Here is a 19,676-nt window from a genome sequence, read left to right as displayed (position 1 = left end):
TCTAAAAGGCCGGTGTTACGTAAATATGAAATTCCTGCGCTACTTTCATATTAGAGATTCAGAGATTCTGGTCTATTGAGAATGAAACTATAAATAGCCAACATTGTGGTGCTACCGGTGTACAGAATAAAGGAATTTTGCTGAATCAAAAGCTTCTAAGTTCTTCCGTTTTTTTTTTGTTTTTTTTGGGGGGGAGGGGGGGGTATATATATTCAAAATAACAGACTACGTTGAGCAGGTCACCTTGAAAGAACGTCACATAACAGAGGAGCGAAATTGTATATAGGCAAGAACCAAAAGGCAGGCGATCCAAAGGCAGACCCCGAATGCGATGGATGGATGATGTGAAGGCAGATCTGCAACACTACCGGCTCATGGTGTATTTTTTTTTTAGAGTGGCGGGAATGTGGGGTACATCTGTTCGTATTGTATTTTAACTTGGTTTTTTTTTTTTTACCAATGCAACACACTCTTGATGCTTTGTTTGGGCGGTCAACCCTGATCAACTCTTGTAACGCCGACTTCCCTACCCATCCTAGATCAATGATGTAGCGAGGTATCCGTGGGTTCAGGCTCACGAAAATGGATGCTGAGTCTGCTCTTAGATACCCAAATGTTAAATTAGGTACCTTAAAGATCATAAGGCCGGGTTCAATCATGACCCTTCGCGCCATATTTGCTACACCGATACCACCAGGGCAGGCCTTAGGTTATTGGAGGTCCAAGGCGAAGCGAATAAGGAAGCCCTCTGGTTAGACGAAGCGAATGGGGTGGCACTAAATCAACTCGAAAAAAAAAATCGAAAACTACGCAATGAATTATTAACCATAATGTTTCTAAATCGAATTCAACAAGTAAGTTAAATTATAAAGCACGTATGTGCTTCATGGACGATTCATGATCCTCAGACTAGAAATAACGTTTCGATTCGACATTTCACCAGAAAGAAGAAACATTAATGGCCTTCTAACATTTGTAGTCTAACAAGTATAGGCCTAGATCTAAACATAGGTCTTCTGACATTTGTAGTCTAACAAGTATAGGCCTAGATCTAAACATAGGTCTTCTGACATTTGTAGTCTAACAAGTATAGGCCTAGATCTAAACAATGGTCTTCTAACATATGCAGTCTAACAAGTAGATCTAAACAATGGCCTTCTAACATTTGTAGTCTAACATGTAGATCTAATTATTGGCAAATAAACATCAAATCATAATAAAGACTTAGATCTGCCATACTTGAGATTCGATCCATGTTTCGTAATTATTTCACTAAAAATAATTTCTTTGTTCTGTGCGAGACCCACACCAATCGGAGGCCCTAGGTGGCTGCCTAGTTTGCCTATGCCTAAGGCCGGCCCTGATGTTATCGGTCTCTTCCAGTTTCCCTAGTGATTCGACTTAAGTGTCAACTTTATCGTAAAAATCTCACGGTGACCAAAAGTGAAGGCATAAATATGGAACCAATGCCATTTTTGGCTGTCGGCTGACCTAATAATGATGTTTACATAATGGGCTCGAGACCATGAAACGATTGGTCAATGGTGCTTCGTATTAGGCGGGTGACAGAAGTGGGTCAAGGCTACTAGAACAGTAACGGCTTCTGGTGAAGATGATTTATTGAGCTACAAGTCATGAGTGCCTCTTGATCGGCCAGTGTGGCTTGACCAGATGAATCAACTGGGAGTCGATCAATAGATATGTTTTACTTTTTTCCAGGATCTAACAGTTGGCGAAACAAAAAAAAAAAAATACATGGCTCTTGTGGCTTGCCATAATAATAGAAAACTGAGAGATGGACGTTTTCGTACAATATGGATGACTCAGTATCTGGAAAGTATACACCGTCTTTGTTTCTCTCACTAGCAAGAGATATGTATTTATCTTTAGGCCGGTCTCTATCGCTCATGAGAATGTCTGTATCCGGCAGTCTTTTTTTTTTTTTTACAAAGCTTGTATTTACTCACTCCGTTTGTCTGTCTGGGTGGACTCTTTTTACACGTTAGTTCTCCCAGCTTCCAGTTTCTGATCAAGCTGAAACTTTGCACAATTTATTCAGTGTCGATGACGTCATATGAATCAATAAAAAAAAACATTAACCAATTTATTAATCAATTAGTTGTAATTAATTTATTTTGTTTTGGATAGAAAATGTACTAAGCTAAGGGGAGATAAGCCTTATGTAGAGCGTTACATCGCTCGCTAAAAATGTTAAGCTAAGAATAGACTATAAAACCTTTTTTTTTTTAAATGTTCTTGAATGGCTCAGTGTTAAACGCGTCAGCCTTCTATCGTGAAGATGTGAGTTCAATTTTTCTTTATCGAGCAACTTTAAAAAACAAATCACTTTTAAAAAGGGCAGCACAGAAACCTTCTCCTTGATACAATCTTCCCCACCTAGTCTTAAAAAACAATAGGACCATAGCTCACTGATTATAATATAAGCATGAAGGTTGCGGTAAACAAAAACAAACAAAATGTTTCCAATCACACACATTTATTATTGTTAGTCCAGGGACTAATGACATAATTAATGGAAAAAGTTCCCCTTTCAGACCATGCGGTCTATAAGGCAGATGATGTAAATGTCTTCTGTTCCTCTGGTCCACGGTTTACGAGGATACCATGTGGCCAGCACAACGACCTATGCTTTTCCGCTACTAATGTCAAGTACTCATAAGAGATACGTAGACTAAGAGGGGTTAAAGAGCCAGAAATTAAAAAAAAAAAACTAGTCTTCACCAAGGTTCGAACCGGGGATCCTCTACCAAGCCAAGCGCCTTATCACTCAGCCACCGCACCTCCTAATTAGACGATTGATTCAAATAGATGCAGTTTCACTCTCGTTTTGTGTCTGTTTCAATAGGCCTATCTTTCCATCTGTCTGTTCATATACACCTATTTTTCCATTAGTCTGTTTTTATAGGGCTATTTTTTACATCTTTCTGTTCATATAGACCTATCTTTCCATCTGTCTGTATATATGGCCCATCTTTCCATCTGTCTGTATATATGGCCCATCTTTCCATCTATCTGTATATATGGCCCATCTTTCCATCTGTCTGTATATAAGGCCCATCTTTCCATCTGTCTGTATATATGGCCCATCTTTCTATCTGTCTGTATATATGGCCCATCTTTCCATCTGTCTGTATATATGGCCCATCTTTCCATCTATCTGTATATATGGCCCATCTTTCCATCTGTCTGTATATAAGGCCCATCTTTCCATCTGTCTGTATATATGGCCCATCTTTCTATCTGTCTGTATATATGGCCCATCTTTCCATCTGTCTGTATATATGGCCCGTCTGTATATATGGCCCATTTTTCCATCTGTCTGTATATATGGCCCATCTTTCCATCTGTCTGTATATATGGCGGCTATGGCACGTCTATATATATGGCCCATCTTTCCATCTGTTCATATAATCATTTATCGGAAGGCAAGTGGGGCTACAGGCCCGGTGATTACACAAGAAAGGGGCCTCCACAAAAGAGATAAATATATATTTAAATTTTGTCAGGTTAGAAACTTAATTTTTTCTTTTCTAACATTTTTTTTTCGGCATTTTTACGGCTTGCAAAAATGTCATGATGAAGAATTGTACGCTTCTAGCATGCTCGGAATAAGTAAATACAGCTCCGGATTTACGACAGTGCTTCTACCAAGAGCCTTACCCTTCACAAACCTCAAAAATATCAACTTTTTAAAACTAAACAAGGTTACAAAAGACAGTTTGTGTGGTCAAAATCGGCCCCCGAAGTAAAATGTTTTACATAATTCGGATAATCCTTCAGAGTTGAAGATAGTTTACTTCCTAGTCCAAACCTCCCGCAGGACGACGGGGGATGGGAGCAGGCAGGGTTTGAACCTTCGATCGTCGATAAATCCAAACGACAGTCCAGCGCGCAAACCGCACGACCAGTGGTCCACCCAGGTAGGCTTCAATATTTTCAGAAAGAAAATCCGAATGAAATTATATCAAAGACAAATGAGAGATAAGAATGGAGAAAGAAGGTTAACAGATCTTGTGTAGTGCCCCTACCGTCCCGCAGATCAAAGGATACGTGAAAGTGAATGTAAAGTTAGATGTGAACCTGGCCTAACTAGTTTGTGTTCTATAGGGCAGATGATGTAAAGTTCATCTGTTTTTGTGGCCTACGGTTAACGAGGGTGTCATGTAGCCAACACAACGACCAACCGCCTTTGCTTTTCCCCAAATAATGTCAGGTACCCATTAGAGCTGGGTAGACTCAGAAGTTGAAAATCCCAGTCTTCACCAGGATTCTAACCCGGGACCCTCGGTTCGAACTAAATAAGTTAATTGTTTAGAAAAGGCTCAATCTCATATTCGAATCCTCAAAAAAAAAAAAAAAAAATTTCCGCTATATAGAAAAAATGTTCACGAAAATGATGTTTATAAGATTATTATTCGTCTTAAATTAGGTCTAACATATAATGCATACTAATTAGCCTTTTCTTATAAAAAAAACTGCTTGCATAATTAATTTTAAAAATTAGAATTTTCGCTTTTAGGAAAAAAAAAGTAGCCGTTGCATCAGAACTTTGAATGGTCTAAAATATTGTGAAGTCGGATTTTCAATATCTCTTCTAGTTTACGAGATCTAAACGGGACGGACGGACAGACGGACAGACAGACAGACGGACAGACATTTCGCACAAAACTAATAGCGTCTTTTTCCCTTTCGGGGGCCGCTAAAAATGAATATTGAATATTTTTTAAGGAAAGTGAGATTAAATTTACAAGAACTTTATTTCTTTTTTTTTAAATATAAGATATAATCATTCATAAGTGGATCTTTATTAAAGCTTTCGAAAAATTGTTGGGGCATCCACCAAAATTTTGTCCCGGAGCCTCCACATACGGAAATCCGGCCCTGCTTATAGGTTTATTTTCCCATCTGGTTGTTTATATAGAGACATCTTCATGTTTGTCTGTTTATCTCCTTGTAACTTTCATTCAACTCTTTATCTTTTTGCATGTTTTCCATTATTTTCATAGCTGTAACCTTCAACAATGAAAACATGTCAATGAAACATGTTGCCATGTTGTTGTTGCCAATCTGTCCTCACCTGTGGCAGATTCAATTCTCAAGTCTCCTGTTTACTTACTACTAGTCGACCGGCGGCGTAGCATACGCCGCTATTTTACGTATGCGACCTCAGTGGGCCCCGCACTATCATAGGATCCGCGCTAATTCTAGGTGTATAAATTATTAAATTAAACCATTTTATAACTTATAACAGATTTCCCGAGGCTTCCTATCGATTTACCAGGAGCTCCTGGAAATCTCCTGAAATTGCAAAATATCCGAAAAATTCTTGGAAATATCCGGAAATTATTGAAATCTTTTGAAAACTCATACAAATCTCCTGAAATATATAGACAAAAATTGTCATTTCGGGGTGTCAGACAATATGGAAAACGCCAATCCTACGCGCGATAAAAAAAACGGCATTATCATGTAATTGTGGAATCTGGTAGTTATTGCTATTGAGCGTGATCTATGTAAGCAATAGAATTTTTATGATTTACTGTATGACTTTGCTACACGCAAGGCTCGTAAAGTAATTCTGTACGTAGTAAAGAATGAATAAAATGCATAGACGAATATATTTTCTAATTCCAAACTCTTAATTTTCACTTATTATCCGTATCCCTATCCAACTGGGCCCCGCGAAGTCCGGCCCTGCTATTTAGTAACGGGTGAATACAGAGTAGTTTACTTGTTCTCTTTCCATGAATTCTTGGTCACAATGGTTAAGTCCTGCCCTGCTATTTAGTGACGGGTGAATACTACTTGTTCTCCCCCCCCCCCTCTTTTTTTCGCCTCTATAATTACGTGGGGTAACTCTAGCCCGTCCGACTTGCAGAAATAAAAGAGTGATCTTTCCATTACTTGGTGTTCAAACTCTTGAGCCACAAAGAGAATTATATATATATAGATGCTTTCAATGTTAATCAACCATAGAGTGTTTAGATGAAAAAGAGTTAAAATAGTTTCAAAATAATTGTGCATATGGCATGGTTGACCTAGAAACAATCTAAGAATGTCAAGAATCAATAGAGCGGTTAGCCCGTTCACAAACTTGCTGTTGGAACATTTTTCGTCTAATACCTTTAAGTCAGCGATTCTCAACCTTTTAAGCTCGGCGACCCCTTTATACAATCCTCCACTCTGCCGCTACCCCCCCCCCCTCACACACACATACGGCAATAGAAGAATAGACAATACCAATCCATATTTTCAATGGTCTTAGGCGACCCCTAGCAAATGGTCAATCGACCCCCTAGGGGTCACAACCCACAGGTTGAGAACCCCTGCTCTAAGTCATCCAGTTGTTGTGTTCTTTCAGGACAATTAAAGTACGATACTAAGTAAACGTGCGATACTAAGTAAACGTGTGATACTAAGCGAAAGTGCGATACTAAGTAAACATGCGATACTAAGTAAATGTGCGAAAACTAAGTGAACGTGCGAAAACTAAGTGAACGGGCGATACTAAGCGAAATTGCGATACTAAGTAAACATGCGATACTAAGTAAACGTGCGATACTAAGTAAACGTGCGATACTAAGTGAAAGTGCGATACTAAGCGAAAGTGCGATACTAAGTCAATATGCGATACTAAGTAAACGTGCGATACTAAGTAAACGTGCGATACTAAGCGAAATTGCGATACTAAGTAAACATGCGATACTAAGTAAACGTGCGATACTAAGCGAAATTGCGATACTAAGTAAACGTGCGATACTAAGTAAACGTGCGATACTAAGCGAAATTGCGATACTAAGTAAACGTGCGATACTAAGTGAAAGTGCGATACTAAGCGAAAGTGCGATACTAAGTAAAAGTGCGATACTAAGTGAAAGTGCGATACTAAGCGAAAGTGCGATACTAAGTAAACGTGCGATACTAAGTAAAAGTGCGATACTAAGCGAAATTACGATACTAAGTAAACATGCGATACTAAGTAAACGTGCGATACTAAGCGAAATTGCGATACTAAGTAAACATGCGATACTAAGTAAACGTGCGATACTAAGCGAAATTGCGATACTAAGTAAACGTGCGATACTAAGTGAAAGTGCGATACTAAGCGAAAGTGCGATACTATGTCAACATGCGATACTAAGTAAACGTAGAAGATAAGAAAGTGATAAGAACGATTTAGTGTACTTTAAGAATGATGACGTTATAACCTTGTGATAGTGACTGAGAACTATTGAACACTTTTCGAATTGTACAAGAAAAAGTTCTACTTAAAAACCATTGAATTAACAAGACTAGCAATAGTTCTTCTTGTTTCCATTGGCAGGCCCGGACTTAACTGTGCGTAAAGTATTGAAGCTAAAGGGGGCCTCGTACATAAATGATCAGCCGTAAATATATGATCAGCACTGGTTCCTCCGTCTAAATTATTAATTACTGCTGCTCAGAATGCAGGAATTGGCCGGGGGGGGGGGTTACACTGCACTATTTCAAACATACTTGCGGAAAAGTCGGGGCCTCTTTTAAAGAGGCCACGTAATAAAACCTGATAATATGAACAGGGTCGTAACATCCCAAAACCAGGCATGCCAAGGTTATCTGTTTAAGTAAAAAAAACAAAAAAACTAGAACTTTGAAAATGCACAATGAACATGAACTTGAACAAAGAGTGCAGAGAATTATAAATGCATAATGAACTATACCTAGTAAGTGCACAATAAACTAGACTTCATAAATGCACAATGAATTAGACATTATAAATGCAGAATGGGCTATACCTTTTTAAGTGTACAAATAATTAGACCTTTGAAGTTGAAATACTGTTAGACCTAATAAGTGCACAATAAACTAGACATTAAAAGTGCAAAAAGACATAGACCTTATAAGTGAATATTAGATTAGACCTTATGTTCCAAAAAGAATTAGACCCTAAACGTGCACAATGATATTAAAGTTATAGGTGCACCAAGAAATAGACCTTATAGGTGCACAACTCACCCAATTTTTTGGCCTCATCTACAAGCCTCCTGAAGTCTGAAATGTTACCAAACAATGGGTCAACATCTCGAGCATCCGATATGTCGTAACCAAAGTCCCTCTGGGGAGACTTGTAGAAGGGGCTGATCCACAATGTCTCCACCCCAAGATACTTAAAGTAGTTCAGCTGTGAGATGATGCCTGGATAGATAAATGTTAAAGTCAGTTTTTGTGGGGGGGTTTTCAATCATTTTTTGCCTGTGATAGTATATATATATATATATATATATATATATATATATATATATATATATATATATATATATATATATATATATATATATATATATATATATAGAGAGAGAGAGAGAGAGAGATAGATAGATAGATAGATAGATAGATAGATAGATAGATAGATAGATAGATAGATAGATAGATAGATAGATAGATATACACACACAACAGAAACAGAAAGAAGGGTGAAAATGCAACGGCGCCTGGTAATTACATATGCCCAACCTGTGACCGCAGCTGTGTATCAAGGATTGGCCTCTTTAGTCACACAAGAAGTTGCAAAGGGAAAAGATCGTCTCTCGAGACGTAAAATGCCACAGATACATACTTATATACATATATATATACATATATATATATGCATATATAAAACTTTGAGTAAGCTAAGTTTAAATATACGAAAATAAATATAGGAGTGTTATGGATTGTATGCATGTGTTTCCAAGGTAACGACGAGGGAACAGAGCGTTTTTTTTTTCTTGGTTGTGTAGGCTGATGAAACTACGAGCTGGTCTGTCATAATGGATATTAATATAATTCACGTGGGGAAGAGTTGGGACGAGTTTGAGAGACGTGAGACAAAAAGGACATGTTTTTTTGTTGTTGTTGTTTTTAGTTATCTCTCTTGTTTTTACATACATCTACTAATTTTGAAGCTGAATCTATGTCGATTTTTTAAATAAAAGTTACATGAAGTCTTATCTAATCAGGAAGTTTGTTCAAGTTTATTAAATTTTCTACTTTTAAAATGTAATACGCCTACATCGGTTTAGTTGTATTAACATGAAAGGGGGTTTTATCATATATGAAGTATCAGATGTATCCAGGAATTAGAATATGGAAATATTGAGAAGATATAATAATTTTAAATCACATAATATATATTTCGTTTGCTTATTTTTAGCACAGAAGAGTGCCATCCAAAAATTCGAAAAGAGTTTTGCTTATTTTTTAGTTGGCAATAGGGATTTTTAAAATAAACGCTTGTGACTGATCTCACCGAACGGCGCGGAAAGATTTAAGCTGGATTTAAGCAGGACCTGAGCTAGCCAGGAAAACCAGTGACTTGGCAGAATTTAATTCATTGGTTAAATGCATGACGCGTAGGACGTAATCATCTTCTTTTTTTTTTGTTGAAGTAACGTCTGTATCATATAAAATAAGATAAGCAGGGTCGGATTTACACTTGATAAAGCCCTAAGCTATTTGAGATTTAAGGCAATTTAAAAAAAAAAAAATATTTGGGCGACCTCAAGCAATTTAAGTGGGGTCCCTAAGCTATGTTGCCTATTGGTAAATCCAGAACTGTGTGTAAGTCTAAGTAGGTAAGTCTTAGAAATATAGAGAACATCTAGGTTGTGTAAGCCCAAGCTGCTTCTTATTTTCCTTTAAGAAAATAGAAATTTGTAATGATTTAATATATAATTAATTAACACCCTCAAAGCCTATAGTAAAAAATGTTTTGTTTGTTTTATATGTTTCGGATGTTCCTTTAGAGTTGAAGATAGTTTACTTCCTAGTCCAAACCTCCCGCAGGACGACGGGGGATGGGAGCGGGTAGGGTTTGAACCCGGGACCATCGATGAATCTGAACGACAGTCCAGCGTGCAAACCGCACGACCAGGCAGCCATCCATCTATTTATTTAGTAATGTTCATCTTCGCCTCACAGCTAAAACCAACCTGGAAATCTCCTTACATCTCAAACAAGACTAAACTAAGAATCTTTAATTCTAATGTCAAGGCTGTCCTACTGTATGGTTCTGAAACATGGAGAACAACTGAAGCCACAACAAAAAAAATACAGACCTTCATCAACAGATGCCTGAGAAATATCCTAAAAATACACTGGTATGACAAAGTAGAAAACACCAAACTGTGGGAGATGAGTGGACAGAAAAATATAGAAGTGCAGATCTTAGAGAGGAAGTGGAGATGGATTGGTCACACCCTTAGAAAAGATACCAGCAACAGAGCTAGGCAGGCCATAGAGTGGAACCCCCAGGGAACAAGACGCAGAGGAAGACCAAAAAGAACATGGCGACGCAGTGTACTTGAAGAAGCAGAGAAGACCGGGAAGAGCTGGGACACCATCAAAAAGCTAGCAAGAGACCGTGGAGAGTGGCGTGTTTATGTCGAGGCCCTATGTTCCATGAGGAACTCAAAGGAATGATGATGATGATGATGATCTTCGCCTTTCCCTTAGTCTGTTGGGGCACCACATGAGATTTAGAAATGTTAGCTTTTAATTTATCAACTAAATAGTACATTAGTCTCCTTCTGCCGTAAGACAGCTAGGGTTCTTCTAGTGGAGAGTTTGGATTTAGCTATGATCGGAACAGTCCGCCATAAATGAAGAAACACACATTATATAACAAGATCCAGATATATATATATACATACAAACTAAAACTCACTCCAAAACTACTGTTTTCGAAATGAAATACAAAAATCCCGCGTTGTTCTGTCTCCCATATTCCTATCATCTGCTGTTTACCCCCTTTTTTTTAATTCTCTCATCCAAGGCAATTGCCCTAAAAGTTTCGAAGGCCTCTCATCCCTCTCCACAACAATTGATTTGTCTTTTTCACTTTGTTTCCTCTTGAAATAAGTGTTATGTTCTGATAACGCCTTGAGCCTACGCTACGTTTGTTAACAGCGCTATAGAAGTGAAATAATTATTATTGCATGCATTAAGATGTAGATCACTCAGTGTCAGCGTTGAGCCCAGTTGGAAGTTAGTTAGTTAGTTAGTTTAGTTAGTAAGTAAAACAAGACCCTAGTAGAGGTGCCAAGGAATTTAATTCATTGCAATGGTTGGGGATGGAAAAGCATTAAGATGTAGATCTCTCAGTGTCAGAGTTGAGCCGAGCTGGAAGTTAGTTGTTAGTTTAGTTAGTAACTAAAACAAAACCTTAGTAGAGGTGCCAAGGAACATAATTCATTGCAAAGGCTGGGAATGGAAGAGAGCCTGAATAGTCCTGTTCCAATCCATACATCGTTCCTCAAGGGGCCGTTTTAAGACGGACACCCGCAAGGTCACTGAGGTACATGTCAGGGCGAGAGTGAATATGTTACTTTGATATTCTGGTATGATAGTCATATCCAGGCCCAGGTTATGAATGTAAATAGTCTTGAACGTGTTATGAACTGAATGGTTTAGTCTTCTTTGAATGTGCGAGAGAGTGTGTTAGACAGTGAGGTCTTGTTCCCGGTCCAGGAAGGATGGACGGTCGCTTCCTGGACTGGTGATTGTGTATTAATATTTACTGAGAGTTGATGGCATTGTGTGCTTTATTAACTATTAAAGTTATTATTGTTATTCATGGATTGGAGTATATTTAGTATTAATTGTTCTTATTTAAGAAACCCCTAACGAGCCAAGCAAGAATAGAACATGACAGTACAGAGAATGAAAATGACGGTGTTTCCCTGTGATTCTCGGCCTTATGCCTCGCCTTTTAGTCTCGAGTTTCTGGGGATATGAGCCCTGGAAACAGATGCAACACATGTTGCTTGGATCCCTTTCAGGCAGGAACATTGTTCAAACAGGCGGAGTAGGGGATCTTCCATAGACGTAGAGTTTCAAAGACATAGTCTTAACTCTCACAACGATTCCGGTTTGGCACGGAACAAACCCTAACGTGTGAATAGGTCCAACAAATATTTGACTTACCTTGAATATCCCCGACCCCGTCCCCGTCCGAGTCCTTAAATGACCTCGGGTACACCTGGTAGATGATAGTGGTCTTCCACCAGGGCAGGGTCTCCACTGGGTCCGGGTCATCAAACAAGAAACAGGAGCAGCCAGATAGGGCAAGTAGAACCAAACAGCATAGTCTAATCATTGTGAATATATGTTTTTTACTGCAAGGTTCAAGCTCAACAAATGGTTAAATACATTGCACCGCTAGCTGATAAGATAGGAGCAAACAATAACTAGAATACCTATGTCAGGACTGAGTTCTGGTCAGCCTGGGTCTCCTGTTTACTGTAGAGGAGAAGGGGGGCAATCCAGGTTGTTGGTTTCAAAACTGTTGTTGTTTTGGGTTGTTTTTATTTGGTGAGATGTTTTGAAAAACATAATGTAACTCATGATAAGGGGTGTGTTTTTTGTGCCTAGTGCAGGACGGTTGGTTTTTCAGAGATATATTCTAAGTGTAGAGACTCTAACTATTTTTGCTGTATGAGAGTGAAAATAATGGAATTAAAGATGTTTATATGTCGGTAAAGTGGCATTCTGAATCTTATTTTATCGTTGTATGTGTCATTATGATATTGTCCAGGACTTGGGTACAATTAGCATGAAAATGAGTCTTTGACATTTTGGGGGCCTGTCCAAAACAACTACATGCGATGGATGCATCAATCTCCAGTGAAGTATCTGCTGTATCCAGACAGCATATATCTCTGAGTACTGCAACCTGAAGTATCTACTGCACCCAGACAACGCATATCTCTGAGTACTGCAACCTGAAGTATCTACTGCACCCAGACAACGCATATCTCTGAGTACAGTAACCTGAAGTATCTGCTGCACCCAGACAACGCATATCTCTGAGTACAGTAACCTGAAGTATCTGCTGCACCCAGACAACGCATATCTCTGAGTACAGTAACCTGAAGTATCTGCTGCACCCAGACAACGCATATCTCTGAGTACAGTAACCTGAAGTATCTGCTGCACCCAGACAACGCATATCTCTGAGTACAGTAACCTGAAGTATCTGCTGCACCCAGACAACGCATATCTCTGAGTACAGTAACCTGAAGTATCTGCTGCACCCAGACAACGCATATCTCTGAGTACAGTAACCTGAAGTATCTGCTGCACCCAGACAACGCATATCTCTGAGTACAGTAACCTGAAGTATCTGCTGCACCCAGACAACGCATATCTCTTGAGTACAGTAACCTGAAGTATCTGCTGCACTCAGACAGCGCATATCTCTGAGTACAGTAACCTGAAGTATCTGCTGCACCCAGACAGCGCATATCTGAGTACAGTAACCTGAAGTATCTGCTGCACCCAGACAGAGCATATCTCCAAGTGTGTACTAATGAAAGAGTTCAAGTCCATAAGGAGCGGAAACTCGTCGTCTGTATTTTAGGCTGTTACTATCTAATAATAATGATTTAACATGCCGAATGTGTTCACTATTAGCAAGTAATAGTAGCACCCCTTCGTACGTCTAAACATAAGTGTATATGCATGGCCAATTTCGTTCCTTATAATTGGATTACCAATACGCTCATTCCTTAGATTATACTGAAGAAGCTGCTGCTGGATCTCATACTTATATGAATTTAACTTTTGTGGTACATTCTATTTGGATTATACTGAAGAAGCTACTGCTGGATATAATACTTATATGAATTTAACTTTTGTGATACATTCCAAGTACCGATACCGCGCGTAGGTATAAAGCCATGTTGGGATTACCTGTTGGATTATCTACCTGAAATAGACTAAGAGAAATCACATTATTGGATAACCTTGGACAATTGTCTTTAACCTGTTGGAGTACCAGTTGAACAACATAAGTAGGAACAGAGGTATTAGTATTATTTTAATTTTGCTTTAATTTTTTTTGTATGTATATCATTTTGTGAGGTAATATTGTAATAAAGGACACTGCTCTAGGAAAATGTCAGAGTTTATACCTCGTCCATTTGAGGAGATAGTAGCCCAGGCTCAGATGTTGGGGTTTAAGGGCAAAACGTTAAAGAAATTTATAGAGGCCCAACAGAAAATTGACTCAGATAGACTGACAAGGGAAGCGGAGGAGAGAAGACATATAAGAGAGATGGAGGACAAACAACTAGCAAGACAACATGAAATGGATAAGAAAGACATGACAGTTAACGACAACCCACAACAGAATAAACAGTTAGACAAAAACCTAAAATGCATGACAGACAACGAGGACTTGTTATTCTACTTAGAACTGTTCGAAACGACTGCTACTGCTAACGACATACCCAAGACAAGATGGCCACTTGTCCTCACTCACAAGTTAAATGAAAAACTAAAATTGTTTATGATACAAACAAAACTGATACATAACACTGACTATGATTTTGTTAAGGGGGAGCTCCTAAAACAAGCCCAACTCACAGAAGAAGCCTGTCGAACACTGTGGCATGAACTTTCCCCAAAGACGGACGATATGAAAGATTTTTATGTCCATTTGAAAAGGACATTTGACAACTGGCTTAAAACATCACAAACCCCAATGACAGTAGACGGTATAATTGACCTTATAATGAGAGACAGACTTTACAGTGTGCTATCTTCTGAGGCCCTGAAAGATATTTTGCTACGAAAGCCTACTTCAGCCCAAGAGGTCTTAGACTGTATTGATCAATTTAGAGATGCCACGAAAGGCTCCACACATATTGTAAAGGGAAGTAACAAAGTAACTAGTAACGATATCCCATATGTAGCTTTTGGTGCCACTGGTCAATCTAACAGTCGTCGCCCGAATAATATAAACACAGAGGGTACACAAGTGATATGCTATAGATGTGGAAAGGGCGGACACATTGCTCGATGGTGTCGGGTAAAGATAAATGAGAATAGAGGGCCAACACAGCAATGACTAAGAGTATTACCAGAAAGGGGGCAACACGTGGGATTATTTGCATGTCACACTGATACATATAATTTTCTAGATTATAAAGATAAATCAGTTGGTGGATTGAAAATAGTTGAGGGATTTTTAGGAGATCGAAGGGTATCTGTCCTACGAGATACAGGGGCGAGCATAATTGGGGTCCGAGAAAGTTTGATAGAAGAAAGTCAGAAGATAGATGGGTTTTTCACTTTAAAATTAATAGATGGACAAACTTTTCAGTATCCACTTGCTTGGATAGACATTGATACTCCATTTCTAAAAGGAGTCTTTGTAGCGGCCATGTTCAAGGACCCAATAGCAGATATTATTATTGGAAATGTTGATCAGGCTAAAGCATTTTTATATGGGAATGCTGTTACTAGGGCCATGGCGAAAGCAGAAGACAATAGGGTCAAATCGGAAGATAATGACAGGATTGGTCTAAGTAAGTGGATGGAATTGGACAGTGATTTTAGAGAGGATCAAAGAAATGATAGTTCGTTAGTTAGATTATGGGAAAAGGCGAAAGCAGGAACGGTCGAAGATAAGAAAAAGGGATTGGTATCATTTATAGTGGAAGAAGGTCTACTTTACAAAGAATTTGAGAGAAAAGATACCCCTGGGGTAATAGAACGACAACTTGTAATCCCTACGAATAGACGTGAACTAATATTAGAAATAGCACACTCTACACCTTTAGCTGGACATATGTCTATAAATAGAACCAGATATCGGGTATATTCGCATTTCTTTTGGCCGGGGGTAGATAAAGATATAAAAACATACATTAAATGTTGTGACCTTTGTCAAAGAGGTAGACACCCAGGAAAAGCTGGAAAGGTAGAACTAGGGCGCATGAATATTATTTCCACTCCATTTGCTAAAGTTGCTATTGATATCATCGGACCACTCCAAATGACAGATCGGAAGAATAGATTCATTTTAACGTTGGTTGATTTGGCAACAAGATGGCCGGAAGCTGTACCACTACCTAATACAACAACACCAGTAGTAATAGAAGCTCTAAGTGCTATTTTTACTAGAATAGGATTCCCGGAACAGATACTCTCTGACAATGGATCTCAATTCAAATCCGAATTATACAAAGAAATATGTCAGTTTTTTAAAATAAAGATTGTTAAATCAACACCATTTCACGCCATGTCAAATGGGGGCGTAGAACGCTTTAACGGGACTTTGAAGTGCATGCTGAGAAAGACGGCCGAAGCAGAACCTAAGAATTGGGATAGAGCTATAAACGCACTTCTGTTTGCGTACAGAGAGGTACCAAATGAGTCTACTAACATTTCCCCTTATGAAATGTTGTATGGAAGGAAAGTCAGGGGGCCTATGTCAATTCTAAAAGATCTTTTTACTAATCAACAGGTAGAACCAGAAATAAAGAATGTGTTTGACTATTTATTAGACCTAAAAAGTAGGCTGGCTGTGGCTTGTCAAATAGCTCAGAATAATAGCTCAAAACGTAAGGAAAATTATAAAAGGTATTATGATAGAAATAGCAAAGAAAAAGATATTCAAACAGGTGATTCTGTGCTTTTACTGAAACCACAGAGACAGAATAAGTTAGCCTTGCACTGGGAGGGGCCTTATAAAGTAGAAAAAAGAATTAACAAGTTTAATGTAAAAATAAAGAAAGGCAATCGAGTAAAAATCCTTCATGTTAACAGATTAGTAAAATATCATGAAAAAAACAACACGGAATGTACGGGTAAGGAAAATAGTGATCTACAACCCTCGGGAAGTGCGTCTCATGTATTGTATGGGGGTCAAGGGGAAGAATTATTACATGCGTGCATAGCGTCCCTTGTAACCGACCAGGAAGATGATAACCAAGAGGATGAAGTTACTGAGTTACCTACTCTTGAGAGTACAAATTCCAGGGAACATATTAGTATCAATACTGAATTAACCGAATCCCAAAGAGAACAGATTCAGACGCTAGTTGAGAAGTATAAAGATATAATTACTGATATACCGGGTAAAGCGAAGGTTAAATCATTCAACATTGAGCTCACAACAGAAAAGCCTATTACACTGAGGCCATACGCAGTTCCTATTCATATGAGAGATGTCTTAGACAAGGAGATAGAGAACATGATTCAAATGGACATTATTGAAGAGTCTCAATCGCCCTATGCATTTCCTGTCGTTTTGGTTAAGAAAAAAGATTCAACAGTACGTACTTGCATAGATTTTCGGAAATTAAACGCGGTTACCAAATTTGACGCGGAGGCTATTCCAGACCAAGAAGATCTTTTCCTACAACTTAATAGTGCCAAATTTTTTACAAAGATAGATCTAACAAAAGGCTTCTGGCAAATACCAATAGAAGAGAATAGTAGGAAGTACACTGCATTCAGGGTACCAAGTGGTCACTTTCAATTTAAATATCTACCGTTTGGTCTGATTAATTCTCCTAGTTTTTTTAATCGGACTATTAGGACCATTCTTAAAGGACTGGAAAATGTTGTGTTTTATTTTGATGACATTTGTGTATTCGGGCATGACTGGTCATCACACTTAATAGCACTAGAGAAAGTGTTGTCCAGGCTAAAAGAATATGGGTTTACTATCAAGCCAAGCAAACTTGAAATCGCGTATCCTAAAATAACTTTCTTGGGTAATATTGTAGGTGAAGGAAACATATACCCAGAACCCAATAACAGAGACAAGGTATTAAATATAAAAGCACCAAAAACGAAAAAAGAGGTTCGATGTTTGCTAGGTATTGCTAATTTTTATAGCAGATTTATTCCAGCATTCGCGGAAATAGTATTTCCAATTACTGGATTGTTAAAAAAAGGGACACCGACGAGGGTCAATTGGACTCCAGAATGTGACCGGGCATTAAGAAAAATTCAAATGTGCATGACACGGGATCCTATACTGAAATTACCAGACGTTAATAGACCATTTATTGTGCAAACAGACGCGTCGGACATAGCCATATCATGTTGCCTTTTGCAGGAAGTAAAAGGAATATTCCATCCTGTTAAGTTCTTGAGCAGAAAACTGTTGCCCAGAGAACAACGGTATTCTGTAATAGAGAGAGAATGCCTTGCCATTGTTTGGGGGGTGCAACGCTTGTCCAGATATTTATATGGCGCTAAATTCACAATTCAGTGTGACCATAGACCACTGGCCTTTTTGAAGAGCGCAACATATGGGAATAATAGAATTTGTCGTTGGGCTCTATTATTACAATCATTTAACTTTAATGTAGAACATCTAAAGGGCAAACTAAATGTAATTGCTGACTTTCTATCTAGACTAACAGAATAGACCAACATGACATTGATTACAGATAACTGACATTTAATATTTATTCATTTCAAAGTTATTTGTTTGCTAGGATTGGGGATATGTAATTAACCGCCTTCTACAAAAGGTAGAATATATGTTTGCACAATATTTTTTGTTTACATGTTGACATGTATATATATATATATATAAATATAATTATAATTGCTTAGTATGTTGTATATAACATTTACATTTCGGAAAATATGCTTGTTCACTGACTATTTTTTTTGTTTACATATAATTATTATTGCCTAGCAGGTTGTGTATAGAATTGACATTTCATGTGGATACATCTTTTTTTTTTGTGGGTTTTTTTTTTACAAACTGTAGGCTATGTTTTAGTACCAAGATTACTTTTATTTGCATGTTGATATATGTACGTTTGGAAAATCTCTTTATCGGAAGTTTGTCTGTTTTAAACGAACCCAGAAACAGACAAAAATTAGAGGGGGGAGAAATGTCAGGACTGAGTTCTGGTCAGCCTGGGTCTCCTGTTTACTGTAGAGGAGAAGGGGGGCAATCCAGGTTGTTGGTTTCAAAACTGTTGTTGTTTTGGGTTGTTTTTATTTGGTGAGATGTTTTGAAAAACATAATGTAACTCATGATAAGGGGTGTGTTTTTTGTGCCTAGTGCAGGACGGTTGGTTTTTCAGAGATATATTCTAAGTGTAGAGACTCTAACTATTTTTGCTGTATGAGAGTGAAAATAATGGAATTAAAGATGTTTATATGTCGGTAAAGTGGCATTCTGAATCTTATTTTATCGTTGTATGTGTCATTATGATATTGTCCAGGACTTGGGTACAATTAGCATGAAAATGAGTCTTTGACAACCTATATAAGTGTTATGAGAGCGACCCAGTTTTGAACATAATGTGATCTATTTATAGATTTGTAATCATTCAGGAACTGAAGTACAATTGTGCCATTTTTTTTTTTTTTACAAATTTTTCCCATGAGCGTTCAAATTCTTAATGGGTTCAGAAAGTTGAACGCTAGGTGGAGCCTGGGCATTTTAACAAAAGGAAAACGGCTCTGACAATGGACCTCATTCACCAATCGTAAACAAACAACATTTAGCCACGTGATTCTATATATCTTCTATACAAATTATGTAATCCATAGTGGCTGTCACGTGATACGTATTTTTCATTGTATTATCAATATTATGACGTGGCTAAATGTGTTTATTTACGATTGGTGAATGAGGTCCATTTTAGTATAAATTCGACAGTTTATGTTTATCTTTGGGAAAAACAATTCTATCTAATAGACCACGCAGTGAAAAACATGATTTGACTATTTCAAGAATATGATCACCTCCAAATTAAATTACTTGAAAGTTTTAGTTACACAGGTGACCATGTGACCCACGTGATCGTGTGATCTTGTACGACACTAAGGAGCGTGAAAATTCTGTTCTTGTCATTTTGTATTTACAGAAAGGA

The 19,676-nt window shown here is 38.0% G+C and overlaps 1 protein-coding gene across 2 annotated transcripts in view; it reads right to left on the bottom strand.

Annotated features, from left to right (window-relative positions):
- LOC106051155 (maltase 2-like) overlaps positions 1–12,235 on the bottom strand; it is a 32,207-nt gene extending 19,972 nt beyond the window's left edge. The window contains exons 1-2 of one of the 2 annotated variants that reach the window (XM_056039035.1): positions 11,965–12,231; positions 8,017–8,196 (exon numbers count right to left, since the gene is read on the bottom strand). In XM_056039035.1, the coding sequence (XP_055895010.1) occupies positions 8,017–8,196; positions 11,965–12,136 (352 nt within the window). In that variant the 5' untranslated portion in view covers positions 12,137–12,231. Of the gene's footprint in view, positions 1–8,016; positions 8,197–11,964 lie in introns of both variants that reach the window. The other variant, XM_056039036.1, reaches the window with a different exon arrangement.
- Positions 12,236–19,676: the final 7,441 nt, after the last annotated feature.

This window comes from Biomphalaria glabrata, chromosome 8, assembly GCF_947242115.1.
Source record: "Biomphalaria glabrata chromosome 8, xgBioGlab47.1, whole genome shotgun sequence".
NCBI lineage: Eukaryota > Metazoa > Mollusca > Gastropoda > Planorbidae > Biomphalaria > Biomphalaria glabrata.
This window is presented reverse-complemented; position numbering and strand designations above follow the sequence as displayed.